General features: G+C 36.6%; 1 protein-coding gene across 10 annotated transcripts in view; it reads left to right on the plus strand.

Annotated features, from left to right (window-relative positions):
- Positions 1-14,107, plus strand: part of LOC101415219 (butyrophilin subfamily 3 member A2-like) — a 158,620-nt gene that overhangs the window by 48,607 nt on the left and 95,906 nt on the right. For all 10 annotated transcript variants that reach the window (XM_058290217.1, XM_058290219.1, XM_058290216.1 and 7 more), the window contains exons 5-7: positions 614-634; positions 3,437-3,457; positions 13,485-13,505. In XM_058290217.1, the coding sequence (XP_058146200.1) occupies positions 614-634; positions 3,437-3,457; positions 13,485-13,505 (63 nt within the window). The remainder of the gene's footprint in view (positions 1-613; positions 635-3,436; positions 3,458-13,484; positions 13,506-14,107) is intronic.

The following is a 14,107-nucleotide window of genomic DNA, read 5'->3' on the forward strand; positions in this document are numbered from 1 at the left end:
ACAGTCTTCAGTGCATAGATGCCTCTTTATCCAGATCTTGACATTAAATGAGATATTCATTGTTTTACACTTAAAATGCATTTGATGAGTCCACATCCTTTTCTCACATTCCACCTTACCCTCCAAAAAAATTAATGTCAACTCTGTTGAAAATATATGAGAAAAACAGAGATAGTGATGACTATTGTCTCAATATGTGTTTTGACTCTGAAGTAAAAACAAAATCTCTTGTCTTACCTGAATATAAACTCTCAAGGGTATTCCATTTGATGCATATAATATTATAAGGATGATTAGCATTTTAAAGTTATATTCCTCTGTAAAGGTAACTTTGAAGATAAAATTACCAATTGGTGGATAAATTCTGGACCACAGGCTTGAATCCTACTTTTTTTTTTTTTAGTTTTACTTTATATTTCTTTTCTATGTTTTGTTGTCTTAAGATTGGGAAGATGTGTACATGTAGGTAAACTCTTCACACACCTTCAATGGACAGAAAACCAGGAACCTGACTTTTCAAATGGAATCTGCAGTATATCAATTTTGTGAGCTGAAATGCCACTCAGACATTAGATGAATCTTAACCCTGCATCATTTTTTGTGTTTGTTTTAGGTTCCCTTATGAAGCAGAATGGTGAGTTGGTTTATTTTGAACTCAGAGGACCTCTATCATTTAGAAGATAAGTTCACAGATGCAAAGAGAACATGACAAACATAGATGGAGTCCGTCAGAAAGGGTTACAAGAATTTTGTTTGCTTGAAAAGTTTCTACAGAACTCCACTTACCCACATTAAAACAGAGAGACTAGAGTTTGAGCTTAAGTAAAGTTTAATAAAGTATTCAGCTCATAATGTATAAGCATCACTGAGGTATCGCTGTATTTGTTCAATTTTAGCAGTCTAAGGAAAAAACACCATATTATACTGTTCATTAAATTATTTCTCCTTAAAGTAGTGTTTTTCACATTTAAACATACATCAGTATCACTTGGAAGATTAGTTAAAACTCAGGGAGTAGATGTGGCTCAAGTGGTTGAGCACCTATTTCCCCCACATGGGAGGTCCTGGTTCAGTCCCTGTTGCTTTCTAAAAGCAAACAATAAACAAGCACACAAACCAAAAACGCAACTCAGAGGAGCTGTTGTGGCTCAGTGTTTGAGCAACAGCTTCCCACATATGAGGTCCTGGGTTCAATCCTTGGCCCCCATTACCTCCCAAAAAATTCACACAAGGCTATGGCCAAATTTTTGATTCAGTAGGTCTGTGTGGGACCCAAGAATATGCATTTATAACAAATTCCCTTATGATCTTTAAACTACTGGTCGAAAAACCACATTTTAAGAATCACTGCAATTTGCTTGATGGTTTAGAAAATATTAAGAATATTTAAATATTAGAATTTATAGGGTATGTGTATTGCTTGGAGGATAGAAGAAATACAAAATGTAAATACCTGGGAGTATATTAAATACAGTGAAAGTCATGCAGGTTTCCTGGTTGCATGGAATAAAATCCACCTAGATTTCAGTTACAAATTGAGAATAATATGTAAGAAATCTTACAATAGACCAAGGGTCCATCTAAGGAAATTAGTATTTTCTCCTTTTTGATTTAAAAATGTAAATATCAGTTAAAGATGAAATGAAATATTCTAAAATTTCAATCACTCAAAAAACTGGGGTCCTTTTGAAAACTCAATCATTCATTTGATCAAAAGCAAGCAAGAGCCAGGCATCTTCTTGGAGAGTTGCAGTGGTTTCCTGCTTCAACAGTGCTTGAAAGGAACCCTACACTCACCCCTGTTGGCCAGCCACTCCCAGCTGCCTTCCTCCATCCTTCCAGCATCTCACAGCCACCTTCCCAGCTCCTCAACCACCTGACGTGATGACCACATCCCCATCACTGGTGTGCCAGAACTACAACCTGGACTCAGAGGCCACCACCAACCACCAGATCCATCTGGATCTCTAAGCCTCTTATGTCTACCTGTTGATGTCTTACTATTTTGACCAGGATGATATGCCTTTGAAGAACTTTGCCAAATATTTTCTTCACCAATCTCATGAAGAGAGCTGAGAAACTAATGAAGATGCAGAACCAATGAGGCAGGCAAATTTTCTTTCACGATATCAAGAATCCAGAACGAGATGATAAGGAGAGTGGGCTGAATGCAATCAAGTGCACATTACACTTGGAATAAAAGGGTGAATCAGTCACTACTGGAACTGCACAAAGGGGCCAATGACAAAAATGTCCCCCACTTGTGTGATATCATTGAGAGCAATTACCTGAATGAGAGGTGAAGTCCATCAAAGAACTGGGTGACTACATAAAGAACTTGAACAAGATGGGGGCTCCTGATTCTGGCTTGGCAGAGTATCTCTTTGACAAGCACACTCTGGGAAGCAGTGATGATGAGAGCTAAACCTTATGTTGGCTTCTCCAGAACCATAGGATAGTGCATGTGTGTTGGGTTTACCTTTCCTATAAGTTGTATCAATGTCCATCCACCAAGTACTTTCATTGGTACCATTCCTTCAAAGTAATTTGGTACCAGAAAAAAAGAACGTAAGGTAAGCTTATTGAATGAAGCATCTGTTTAAGAGTGGTTAATGACCAATTAAATATTTATAGTAGGCTCATATTATTCTTTTATTTTGTTTGGTCAATTATCCATGGTATGGACAGTGGGTACAATGCTGCAAGCTGGAGATAAAGAACTTTCTCCTATTTCTGTCCCTAAGTCTCCCCTAACAGAGTAGACCTTGGATCCTAGAGGAGTCAGAGCACCAGGCAGCTGAAGGGACAATGTGACCTTGGGAATATTAGAGAGTGAAAGCCTCTCAAGCTCTTGAAGGCAGGTTCCTCAATATAAAGACAACTCTTGCTGAGTTAATGAGGATATAAAACATTAACTTCTTTCTCTTTCCTGAGCTTAGAAAGATGATTTTGGAACTAAAGACTTTTTTTTTTTCATTCTTATTACCTTATTTCCACTCCTTTTTAGCTGCCCAATCCATAATTAACTATGTTAGATTATTGTTTGCACAATTTAAAAGCATTTTAAGGGGAAATAGCTAATGCTTAGTAACTGTTTCCTTTTCAGAATATGTGAATAGAGGGCAAATCATATCTACCAAATATTAATCTCAAAATTCACTCAGGAATCTTACAGAAAACTTCTCTGGCCCAAGTAGTGGAGAGTCTCCTTTGAAAAAGCACAGACATAGATTTCTCTGAACCATAGTTTTCAAAAGTCTGCCAAGAATCAACAGTCTACTGCTGTGCAGTTGTCACCTCTTCCTGTTTGTGCATGAGCCTTGCAGCACTTGATAGTTTCCAATTCATATCAGACTGTACTGCCTTCATGGAGGAACATATTGTTAAAATATGTAGATATTTATCCTCTAAACACTTTTTGTATTTGTTTTCAAAGGTGAGCTCCAGGAAAAATATGGTAAGTCATTCATTCTCCAACCACCTGTTTAAAGAATTGGTAACACTTAAAAGTGTCCAGGTACTTTATATACATTTTATAGATAATGAGATTTAAGAACAACAAACATTATCATATAAAGAAATAAAATCTTATACATTTCAAATTTGGAAATTCTAAGTTGCTTCCTTAGTTTGCCATAACTGGCTTGTCCATGCCTCCCTGATCTTTGTTGGACCATTATCCTTATAATGTCTTCAAATTTGTAATTATCTGTTTGATTCTATAGAGAGGAGACACTGGTTAGTTAATGGGCAGTGTGCCAAAGGATGCCCTAGCACAGCCCTAAATGACAAGAAAATCCCAAAAAGGTACAATATGCTTCCTTTAATACAAAGCACAGTGTCTGACCCATAATAAAAAGCTCTATTAATGGTAGTATTTTTAAAAGAATTTTTGGCAATTTGCTTTGTTTCTGATGCACTTTACCTGAATTTGAGAATAAGTAGTTTGTGTAAAGTGCACCTGGGAAATAGTTCTCCTCTGAATTTGAAAGATTTGGTTATAACTGGAGGTCTCTTTCTAACCCATACTGATTTCTGTGATTTTGGCAGACTTGACCACATATATCAAATATCAAATTTGGATTCTTATTTGTACTACTGTTGAATTAAGTTTCCCAGTGTGCTGGGTTTCTTATTAGGCAGTGAAAGTTGGTTGGTTGTTTCTGGCTGATCCTAACCCCACAGACACTATAGAGTCCAAGGTTCACTTGTCCTGTCTCTATAGCTCAGTGCTCAGAACCCCTAGATGAACACTTTTTTGAATATCCTATGGTGAACCTCGCACAAACAGAATGAATATGTAAGGGCTGATTCAATGAGTGAGGCACAGGAACTCCAGATGATTGTGCTATGGGCACAGTTTATAATCCTGACGATTCTCCTAAAAACCACGCAACTAAACTGATGAAGAAAATCCTTTTTCTCTATTTCTCCTCTCCTCCTTCTCATCTCAAGGCTATTTTACTAGTCCAAATCTGGAAAGTTTCCTGAGTCAGGATGACTTCTATTGCAATTCCTTCTGAAAAGTTTTGGTAGTTGTGAATTTCCTATTTTCTATTATTTATCTTCATTTTTTTACAGTGTTGCTAATTACACAGAAAAGTGGGGAGTATTTTTCATATCTTTGAAGGCAAATGTACCAAAGAATCAATATATTCACTCTTCAAAGATTATATTAGCAATTGATTTCCATATAGTATCAAACAATTCTTTCAAAATGTATATATACCTATGATTAGTTTCCAGGAGAAATGACATTGATAGACTTATTTTTTATAAATAATATGCTTTTAAGGCAGTCACACTTAGACATTTGTATTGAAATTTATCCCAGTTTTTAAATATGTTTTTGTTTTTAAAGGCCATATGAAATATTCAATATTGTTTATATTTTCCTCTATTTCAATCAAGTTCAGATAGGAGGTGATTTATTTGCCTCCTAATATTTAATACTAATATATATTATTTTGCTATAGTTTATGAGGACCAAACAACTAGATATATCACACCAAATTATCAGTTTTTAAATACTTTACAACTTTATGTGTGATATATTTTAAATTGTTCAATATATGTTTATCTATGAGTGATATATTCTCATACCTTCATATGATGTTATATTTAGATACATTATCCTTTATCTAAATTACCAATCTCAAACTGAATTTTAATATGGTTGTTTGCTTATTATTACAGATAAAAATTATTTTTTCAAGGAACAAGAGAATAAATCTGAATAAAATTTTATCAGAATAACATTCAAGAGATAAAATTATTTGGGAAAATTTGTATATTTAAAAGAAACAGTTGCTCTATTATTACAAAATATTTTACCCTTCCCCATTTATTCAAGCTTTTGTTTCTCTTAATTATTGCTTTCAGTTTTCTTTAAAATTTGTTTATTATGCTTTAATATTATTCATGTTAGTTCCTATTTTTTACAACCCAACTCCTGAAGTGTATGAGTTGGTGAAACTGTGAAACAAAAGCACAACCTGGCATAAGAATACACCTGGCATAAGCTTTATTGGGACTTATAGAGAACACCTTTGACAGTGACTGGTCAAAGAATGAATGAAGTTATTGCTCCACAATGAGATGAGAAAATGAGGGGTATTATAGAAGGGGTTTGTTTTTGTTAGTTAAAAGAGTGCAGATGCAAAACAATCAGTTTAAAGAAATTCATTTTGTCTTGGGGCAAAATCCCATCTACTATAGACCTTTGAAACTTACAGAACAACTTATATGTTTTTAGTACACAAATGGACAGACAAAAGATAAAGATTTTCATTATGATAAGGTGAAATTCGTAGGGAAAAATGGGTTATGGGTCCAGAAAAGTTCAGCAAACCTAAAGGACATCCTCCATTTGATTTCAAAGTCTGAGAGTCATTCTTAAGATGACGGTTTCTTCTCCTTGGTACATCATGAGAACCCACCCTTTCCACAAGCTTGCCCAATGTCCTTTTACTTGCTTCCACCCTCATTGATCATCTGAATTTTTGACCAAGCTCTAGACCTCACCAACTAGGAGCATTGGGGTGATTACCACATGTTATCAATATTTGGATTATAGTCTTAGCCCTCTAGTACTGTGAAATGCAGACAAAATCTTCCCAAACCTTTGGCATACAGGTTCAACCCTCTCAGAGGAACAAGTTGATCTCCTGGTCTTCTCTAATTAATGGGGTACAGGTCCACCTCCCTCAGACCTATGTGGTGCTGACCTTAACCACCCTAATCCTTGAGGAATGTGCTCCAGCCTCTGTATACCCTGAGGTGACAAAATTCTCCACAAACACAAAACCATAATCATAATTTAATTATGTCTAGGCACAGGCCAGTTTACAAACATAATCCAATATCTATTTTTGTAATTTATAAACCATATTAAACTGCTACAGGGGTTTAGAACAAGGCATTCCGTAGAGCATGAGAAGAGTGTTCCTGCTAGGGTCATGTGAAGCATACATGTGGGGTGACGTGATGATTTGAGTACAACTCATAAGAAGGATGTTTACCAAGGATGTTTACTGCTTTGGAAGATTACAGCTTATGATACTATATGAACATTCTCACCCCTCTAGGGAGGGTTGTTAACATTTAATTTATTTCTAGGCTATTCAGGCATCTACATGCTGAGAACTTAGGGGGACATGGCCCCGGCAATCTACCCCACATTGTGGCCTACATTGACCATAGGACAAGCATTGCATCCATATTACACAGCAACAATATAATAGAAAACAGCTAAAACTTTTATGCAATTTTCAGTGACAACTGCAACACCACCTGGAACAAAAAATGGCCAGTAGTTACAACTACCAGGGAGCATGTTTTACTCTATATCTAGCCTTGATAGTAAAATTTCATACCTTAGGCTAACCACCACACAACACAGATTCCCTCTTGTTCCATGCAGACAGGAGGGATGTGGTTTAGGGTGACAAACTCTGTTGTTAACTATCCTAAGTTTTCATATACAGCATATCCTAATAAAGACAAGAGCTTATTCACATGTTCCCTTACAAGGGAAAATATTTATTTATGACTGTCATTGAAAGACAGCAGTTGAATCTCAGTCTTAAATGAGGTTTTTTTCCAAAATTTTCAATGAGTCATATTCTACAATGTGCTCTTTGCAGTCAAATGTGCAGGAGTTAAGGCCCAAGGAAGGCCAGTAGCACCTAAGGATGGTGAGTGGAGATGGGTTACTGCTGAAGCCCACTGTGAAGAGGTATTGGCTAGGGAGCTATGGGCAAAAAGAAAGATGTACATGGGGAGCAGGAAGGGGCTAATTGTTCTTGTCTGAAAGTGTGCCAGCAACATCTCCATTAGTAGATAAGAAATCAGCCTGGGCCTTTCAACCTGGGTCTTATCACCAGGGTCTCTGGCAGGCTTTATTCTGACCATAACCTTCCCTCATTCCCTATACTAACCTGCCTCAACTGCCCCCTCAGAGTTCACCCCTTTATTCTTAAGGGGGAGTAAAAGTTAATGGTCATTCTACTGTAGCTGTTTCCTGCTGGTTAGGGCAGAGCACCCTGCCTGAGGAGGTGTGAAACTCTGTGGCTATTCTATAGAGGTGGAGGCAAGGTGAGTCCAGCACCATGGCTGTAACTGGATGAAACCCCCACATGACTAATACCTTTTTATGCAAGGCATTGATTCTGGAAGAAATAACCTTAGACTTTTGAGGTTACTTGGTCCTATTAATGAAAATGAGGTACCTGGTCCCAAAAAGGGGGCCAGCCATGACATACTGGGCCATGGGAATGAGAAACCCAGGTGCCTCCTGGCTGTATCCTCTCAAAGCAGATGGGCTTGATCTTGTAAGTTTCAAATGCTGTCTAGGAAACTGCCACCTCCAGTTCCCACAATGGTGGTTATGCCTGGGACAGTTAGGAGAAGATGAGGATATATACTGCCCTAGACATAAACTCACAATGACAATATAGGCAATGACAAGATGAGCTTGTGCAAGCCAAATAAAGACAGTACTTAAGAGAGGCATTTTTTATCTTGTATGCACATTCCTTAATTACTTAGAAAATGAATTAAGCTTACAAAGACCTTTAACATATTCAATATAATTCTGCATATGATCTAGAATAGATGTTGCAATATTCATGAGGCATATAGTTACAGCACTTAATACTCATCAATGCACAAGTTCCTCCTCGAGCTGCAGTTTTTTTTGTTTTTTTTTTATAATTTTTTTTGACCGTTATGTTATTTTTTTTATTGATTTTGTAAAAATATTACATTAAAAAAATATGAGGTCCCATTCAACCCTACCACCCCCACCCCACCACTCCCTCCCCAGCAACCCTCACTCCCATCATCATGACTCATCCATTGCACCTGGTAAGTACATCTCTGGGCATCTCTGCACCCCATGGTCAATGGTCTACATCATGGCCCATACTCTCCCACATTCCATCCAGTGGGCCTTGGGAGGATTTACAATGTCCGGTGATTGCCCCTGAAGCACCATCCAGGGCAAATCTAAGTCCCAAAGGCGCCTCCACCTTTCATCTCTTCCTGCCATTCCCCATACCCATCAGCCACCATGTCCACTTTTCCCACTCCAATGCCACCTTTTCTCTGTGGACCTTGGATTGGTTGTGTCCGTTGCATCTCTATGTCAAGAGGAGGCTCAGATTCCACATGGATACTGGATGCAATCCTCTTGCTTTCAGTTGTAGGCCCTCTAGACTCCATGGTGTGGTTGTTGTCCTTCTTCAACTCCATCTTAGCTGAGTGAGGTGAGTCCAATAAATCAGATTATAGGAGCTGAAGTCTGTTGGGTCGAGCTGCAGTTAATAGATGTAAGTTCCAGGTTTTCAATACCATACATGTTGTCTCCCTATGAGAGCAGGTCATAATGCCAATTGTGATTGTGTTAAATTTGACTCACATCATTCCAGTAATTTTTGCTCCACTTGATATGTCCTTCACACAACCAGCATGCTGCAGCACCACTGGTCCATAGAGGGAAGTTCCATGTTTCCCTGACCTGATGCATGGCACCCTTTGGCACTATGAATCAGAGCCAGTTTAGAGGCAATGTCCATTGTAAATTTGGCCATAATGAGCCATTTCCAGTAGCTGCAGGAATATCCGAAATGGAAAGATTCCCTCCTTCTACTTCAGGACCATAAATAGAGAAATGGCAGATACCTTTATTCTTTTATTTTTTTTTATTTTTATTTTTTTACATTTTTTTTATTGACTTTGTAATAATATTACATTAAAAATATATATATATGTGAGGTCCCATTCAACCCCACCCCCCCATCCCCCCTCTCCCCCCCAACAACACTCGTTCCCATCATCATGACACATCCATTGGATTTGGTAAGTACATCTTTGGGCACCTCTGCACCTCATAGACAATGGTCCACATCATGGCCCATACTCTCCTCCATTCCATCCAGTGGGCCCTGTGAGGATTTACAATGTCCGGTGATTACCTCTGAGGCACCATCCAGGGCAGCTCCATGTCCCAAAGACGCCTCCACCTCTCATCTCTTCCTGCCTTTCCCCATACCCATCAGCCACCATGTCCACTTTTCCCAATCCAATGCCACCTCTTCTATGTGGACATTGGATTGGTTGTGTCCATTGCACCTCTATGTCAAGAGGAGGCTCAGATTCCACATGGATGCTGGATGCAATCCTCCCATTTTCAGTTGTAATCACTCTAGGCTCCATGGTGTGGTGATTGTCCTTCTTCAACTCCATCTTAGCTGAGTGTGGTAAGTCCAATAAATCAGATTGTAGGTGCTGGAGTCTGTTGAGGCTCAGGACCTGGCTATCACATTGTCAGTCCAGAGATTCAAATCCCCTAAATATATCTTAAACCCCAACATTAACTGCACCTCCAGCACATTAGCATGAAAGTCTTATGAAGGGAGATCCCATCTGAGTCCAGATTCATCACACATAAACACCATTTCCAAAGAGGGGCCATCTGCCCTGGTAGTTAACCCCATCGGCCATGACCATAACTTTCATGGGTCTCTTTAGCCTTCAAAGGAACCTTTATTCTTTTAGGGGTCAGTGACCAACCTAGCCAATAACTCAAATGCAGAGGCACCATGAAGGGTACTGAATATATGGTTTGAATGCACAAGATAATTTAACAATACTGATTTGTATTTATTTTATTTTCCATACACTTTCTAAATACTTCCAATGATGTTTATAATATATCACATGAATTTAATGATGTTATGTGATTTAGTTTTAACTTTTACATCTTTACTTGATTACATTAACAGGTGTTTTATTTTAAAAGTAAGGGAAACATTACTGTCTCTATTATTTTATTCAAACCTAAGATCACCAATGAAATCAAGGTTATCTTTCCCCTACCACCACTTCAATATGCAGATTGAGGTGGCCAATGACAAGTATCCATACTATGAAGTTACTTTTTCTTATCAATATAGGTTCAGGTTTCTATTTAAGAATGAACTATTTAAATATTTCAGTTTAAAAAATACTTTTGCAAACTTTTTACAACCAAACAACCACATAAACTAGTTACTTCATCTCAACAAAAATTTCTCCTTTACAAAACACATTATCTTACTTAATATTACCTTCTACAATAACTTATGCAAATTCTATATGCATTCTTGACTTGTCTTACATATTTCCACCCAATTTTATGAAAACCAGTCATCTTGTCTTAGAACAAAACACATTCCCTTAAGCAAACATCAAAGTTTTGTCAAGATTGATTATGAATTCAATCTTCTACTTCTTTCTATAGCCATTTATGTCTCATATCACTCATTCTATTCTGTGAAGAAAAAATTTCATTTCAATTTAGACAAAAGAATTTTTAAAAAGAGGTTTGTAGTAATTTCATTAGCCAAATACTTACAGTGTTCATCATCTTAAAGATTTACTATGCATAATGCTAATTCGTTTTATTAGTATCCTATAATCCTAGGGAGATTATACCCAAGATAAAGAAAATTGAAAGAATTATAGTTTATGTAAGAAAGGTTCTTTTTTCTTCCTTCCTCCACATGAGGTTAAAACCTCTTTTCTGTAATAAAATTCTAAAATTGTGAATAACCTTAAAAGCATAATGACTGCCAGGTTCTGGAATATATTATAACTGTTTAATTTGTTAATCATAATTTACAAAAATCTTTCCATTGTTTTCAAGGAGTTTTTCTTTACTAACTAAAATTTGGCCATTGGATCATTGCCATAATCTCAAAAAATTTACATTTAATAGGGGAATTACAGGGCAGACTACACAAAACATGGTTTATTCTGTAATATTCCCTCTATTCCTCTCATTTAATTTCTAGGCCTAGTAGACAGAATTCTAAGCTAACCTTTCATCTCCCTTATCTTTCCACACCAAGCCTACTCCCTTAGTTTCCTCAACTAGTTTTACTGAAATACAGTCAAGGTTAGAAAAAGACCCTGGGTGTATGTAGACAATAAAGGGTTGTGGAAGAATTCAGCATAAAAATTTTAGTTTCTCTAAATTGTTTCTTTATTCAGATTTTATATGACTTTATATTCTGTTTTGGTTTTCCAATTTGTGCTTGAGGAGTACTCATTTACCAATTTAAGCAGTTATTTAATTTTTGGCCATTTGAATAGAGCTTTTTTAAGAATTTTGATTTGTTAATTCAGTATTACCATCTTAATACATGAAAATATACACTGAATAAACAGACAAACAAAAAGAGTTAGACACATCAACAGGAACATAAATTCCACAAATTTGACTCATAATTCTTATTCCTTTGGTATGGCTGTCTCCAAGCTCTCCTTTATTTCATGTATCTGACTTTTACTGCTTTTAAGATGCCCTCTGAAATTAGTGAGGCCTGTAATATACAAGCTCATTCTTGGAAATACTTTTATTAATAAATAGCAACCAGATTAGGAATACCTTAACAGCATAAATGCAGTTAAGCTGTAATTTAGCAGTTTAGACTGATATTTAACTCATATATTCTGGATTACTTTTCAGGAGTACACTTAAGACAGTCTTGAGTTCAGGAGTAAGCTATTCTTTCAAAACCGACAGTACTTTTTAACAGCTTGATAAAAATTTTGAGTAAAATAAAATGTGCAAACATTGTCAAAGTAACATACCATTTCAAATGTTCCACAGTTTACACAAGTATTATGAGCTTTCTTTTTTCTAATATATATATATATATATATATATATATATATTTCTAAATAAAATAAATCTCAACTTAATTTTTCTCTAATATATTTTTAATGTCAGGCTTACGATAGCTGCTAGCATTTTTTTTTATTTTATCTTTTTTCTTTTTCAGAGATATCTGATTCAAAGTTAATAAAATTTAACAGCACCAATTTTATCAATGTGACTATCCAGGTCTGATTAGAATTAACAAGAAAACAGAACAGAGAATATTAATGTAACTAAGATTTCCTACTTTTCCAACAGCTAACCTAGTTTTATCAGCCACCACTAGTCCACAGTTGTACCAGCCAGGCAGTAGGAGAGTTATAGGGTTACGGCCAGATTGTTTTCTCTAACTTAGTTAAATGTTATTTCCATCCAGAATTTTGGGACACCCCAGTACCCACATGGAGTTTAAAAACAGTTAAGAGTAGGTGATCCCATATGCTCTCAGTGGTCCCCCCTGTCCAGGTGGGCAGCCACTCCGCCACACATGGACATTACAAGCCAGCCCAGAATTTCCCATGGATTTTTCTTAGACTGAGCTCACGCACCCAACTGCCAGTGGTGCTTTTGTCTCATGGCTCACCAATTGTTACAACCCAGCTCCTGAAGGCATGATATAGTAAGGCCTTATGACAAAAGAATACACCTGGCATTTAGTCAGGCATAAGCATTATTGGGACTTATGGAGAGGGGAGAGGGAAGAATCTTTCCCCGTGGCTAAACAAAGAATGAGTGAATTTAGTGCTCCATGAAGAGATGAGAAAATGAGAGATGACACGTAAGTGGTTTCAGAACAAGGGCATTCCATAGGGTAGGGGAACTGAGTTCCTGTTAGGGTTACATGAAGCTTACACATGAAGTGTGGTGACCTTTCTACTGCATTCCTAGGAAGGACGTTTCAAAGGGCAATAACAGCTTTGGGAAGATTACAGTTTATACCATCCATGCATTCTTTCCCTTCTGGGGAAGGCTATTAACCTTTAACTTCTGTCTAGGTTATGAAGACACCTATGTGCTAGGACCTAGGTGGACAGCGTCAACCACACTGTTACATTAATATTGTAAGAGGGAAATTTTCTTACAATTCATCATGAATTTGGGCATTCCTTAGTATGTATGTGAAATGATGTTGACAACTTTTATTTTTTAAAGAGATACTTATAGCTGATTTTCTTGTTTTTATAAAAATATGTAACATCTGGTGTGGATAATCTGCAAGTAGCATATGGGGACACTTCCTAATGTAATTTTGTTTTGATTTTTTGTTTCTTTTTTTCAGAGGAAATAAAAGAAAAGAATGGTGAGTGATATTTATTTTGATCTTAGCATTTGAACTTTCAAAATGCAAAAATACCCCATACTTGAATTTTAAAATTATTATAACAAAATCAAAACTCACAGTTAATGAAATGCTTACAGATGTTCTAAAGTAGTGTTGAGAGGCTCCTAAAATGCGTTTTGTCTACTTGTAAAATTCTAAATGTAAGTTTCGCAATATTGAGATATTTGTTAGGCTTAAATGGAGGTTAAGATGTGCCAGCTTGAGCTTTGTGAAGACTGAGATTCTGACTCTGATTTCTTTCATCTGCCTCATTCAAAAAAGTTCAGGGATTTCTCATGCATATAGAAATAAACTAATATGTGATTGGTACATGAAAAACAGTAATGATGAAAGAAAAGAAAAAGAGAATTGTTCCTCCCTGGCATTGAAGTTTCTATTGTGGCATAGATGTACAAGTACATGTACAGAATAAATGTCAAATTATAATTCAAATGATTGCCATGAAGAGGAAACTTGCTGGTGTAAGAATGTACCCTAAAGGGATTTGACCTATATATGAGGTCATAGATTTCCTGAAGAAGGGCTAATGGAGTAGAAATCAGTGGTAATGAGTGGAATAG

Source organism: Dasypus novemcinctus, chromosome 30 (genome assembly GCF_030445035.2).
Source record: "Dasypus novemcinctus isolate mDasNov1 chromosome 30, mDasNov1.1.hap2, whole genome shotgun sequence".
NCBI classification, from domain to species: Eukaryota; Metazoa; Chordata; class Mammalia; order Cingulata; family Dasypodidae; genus Dasypus; species Dasypus novemcinctus.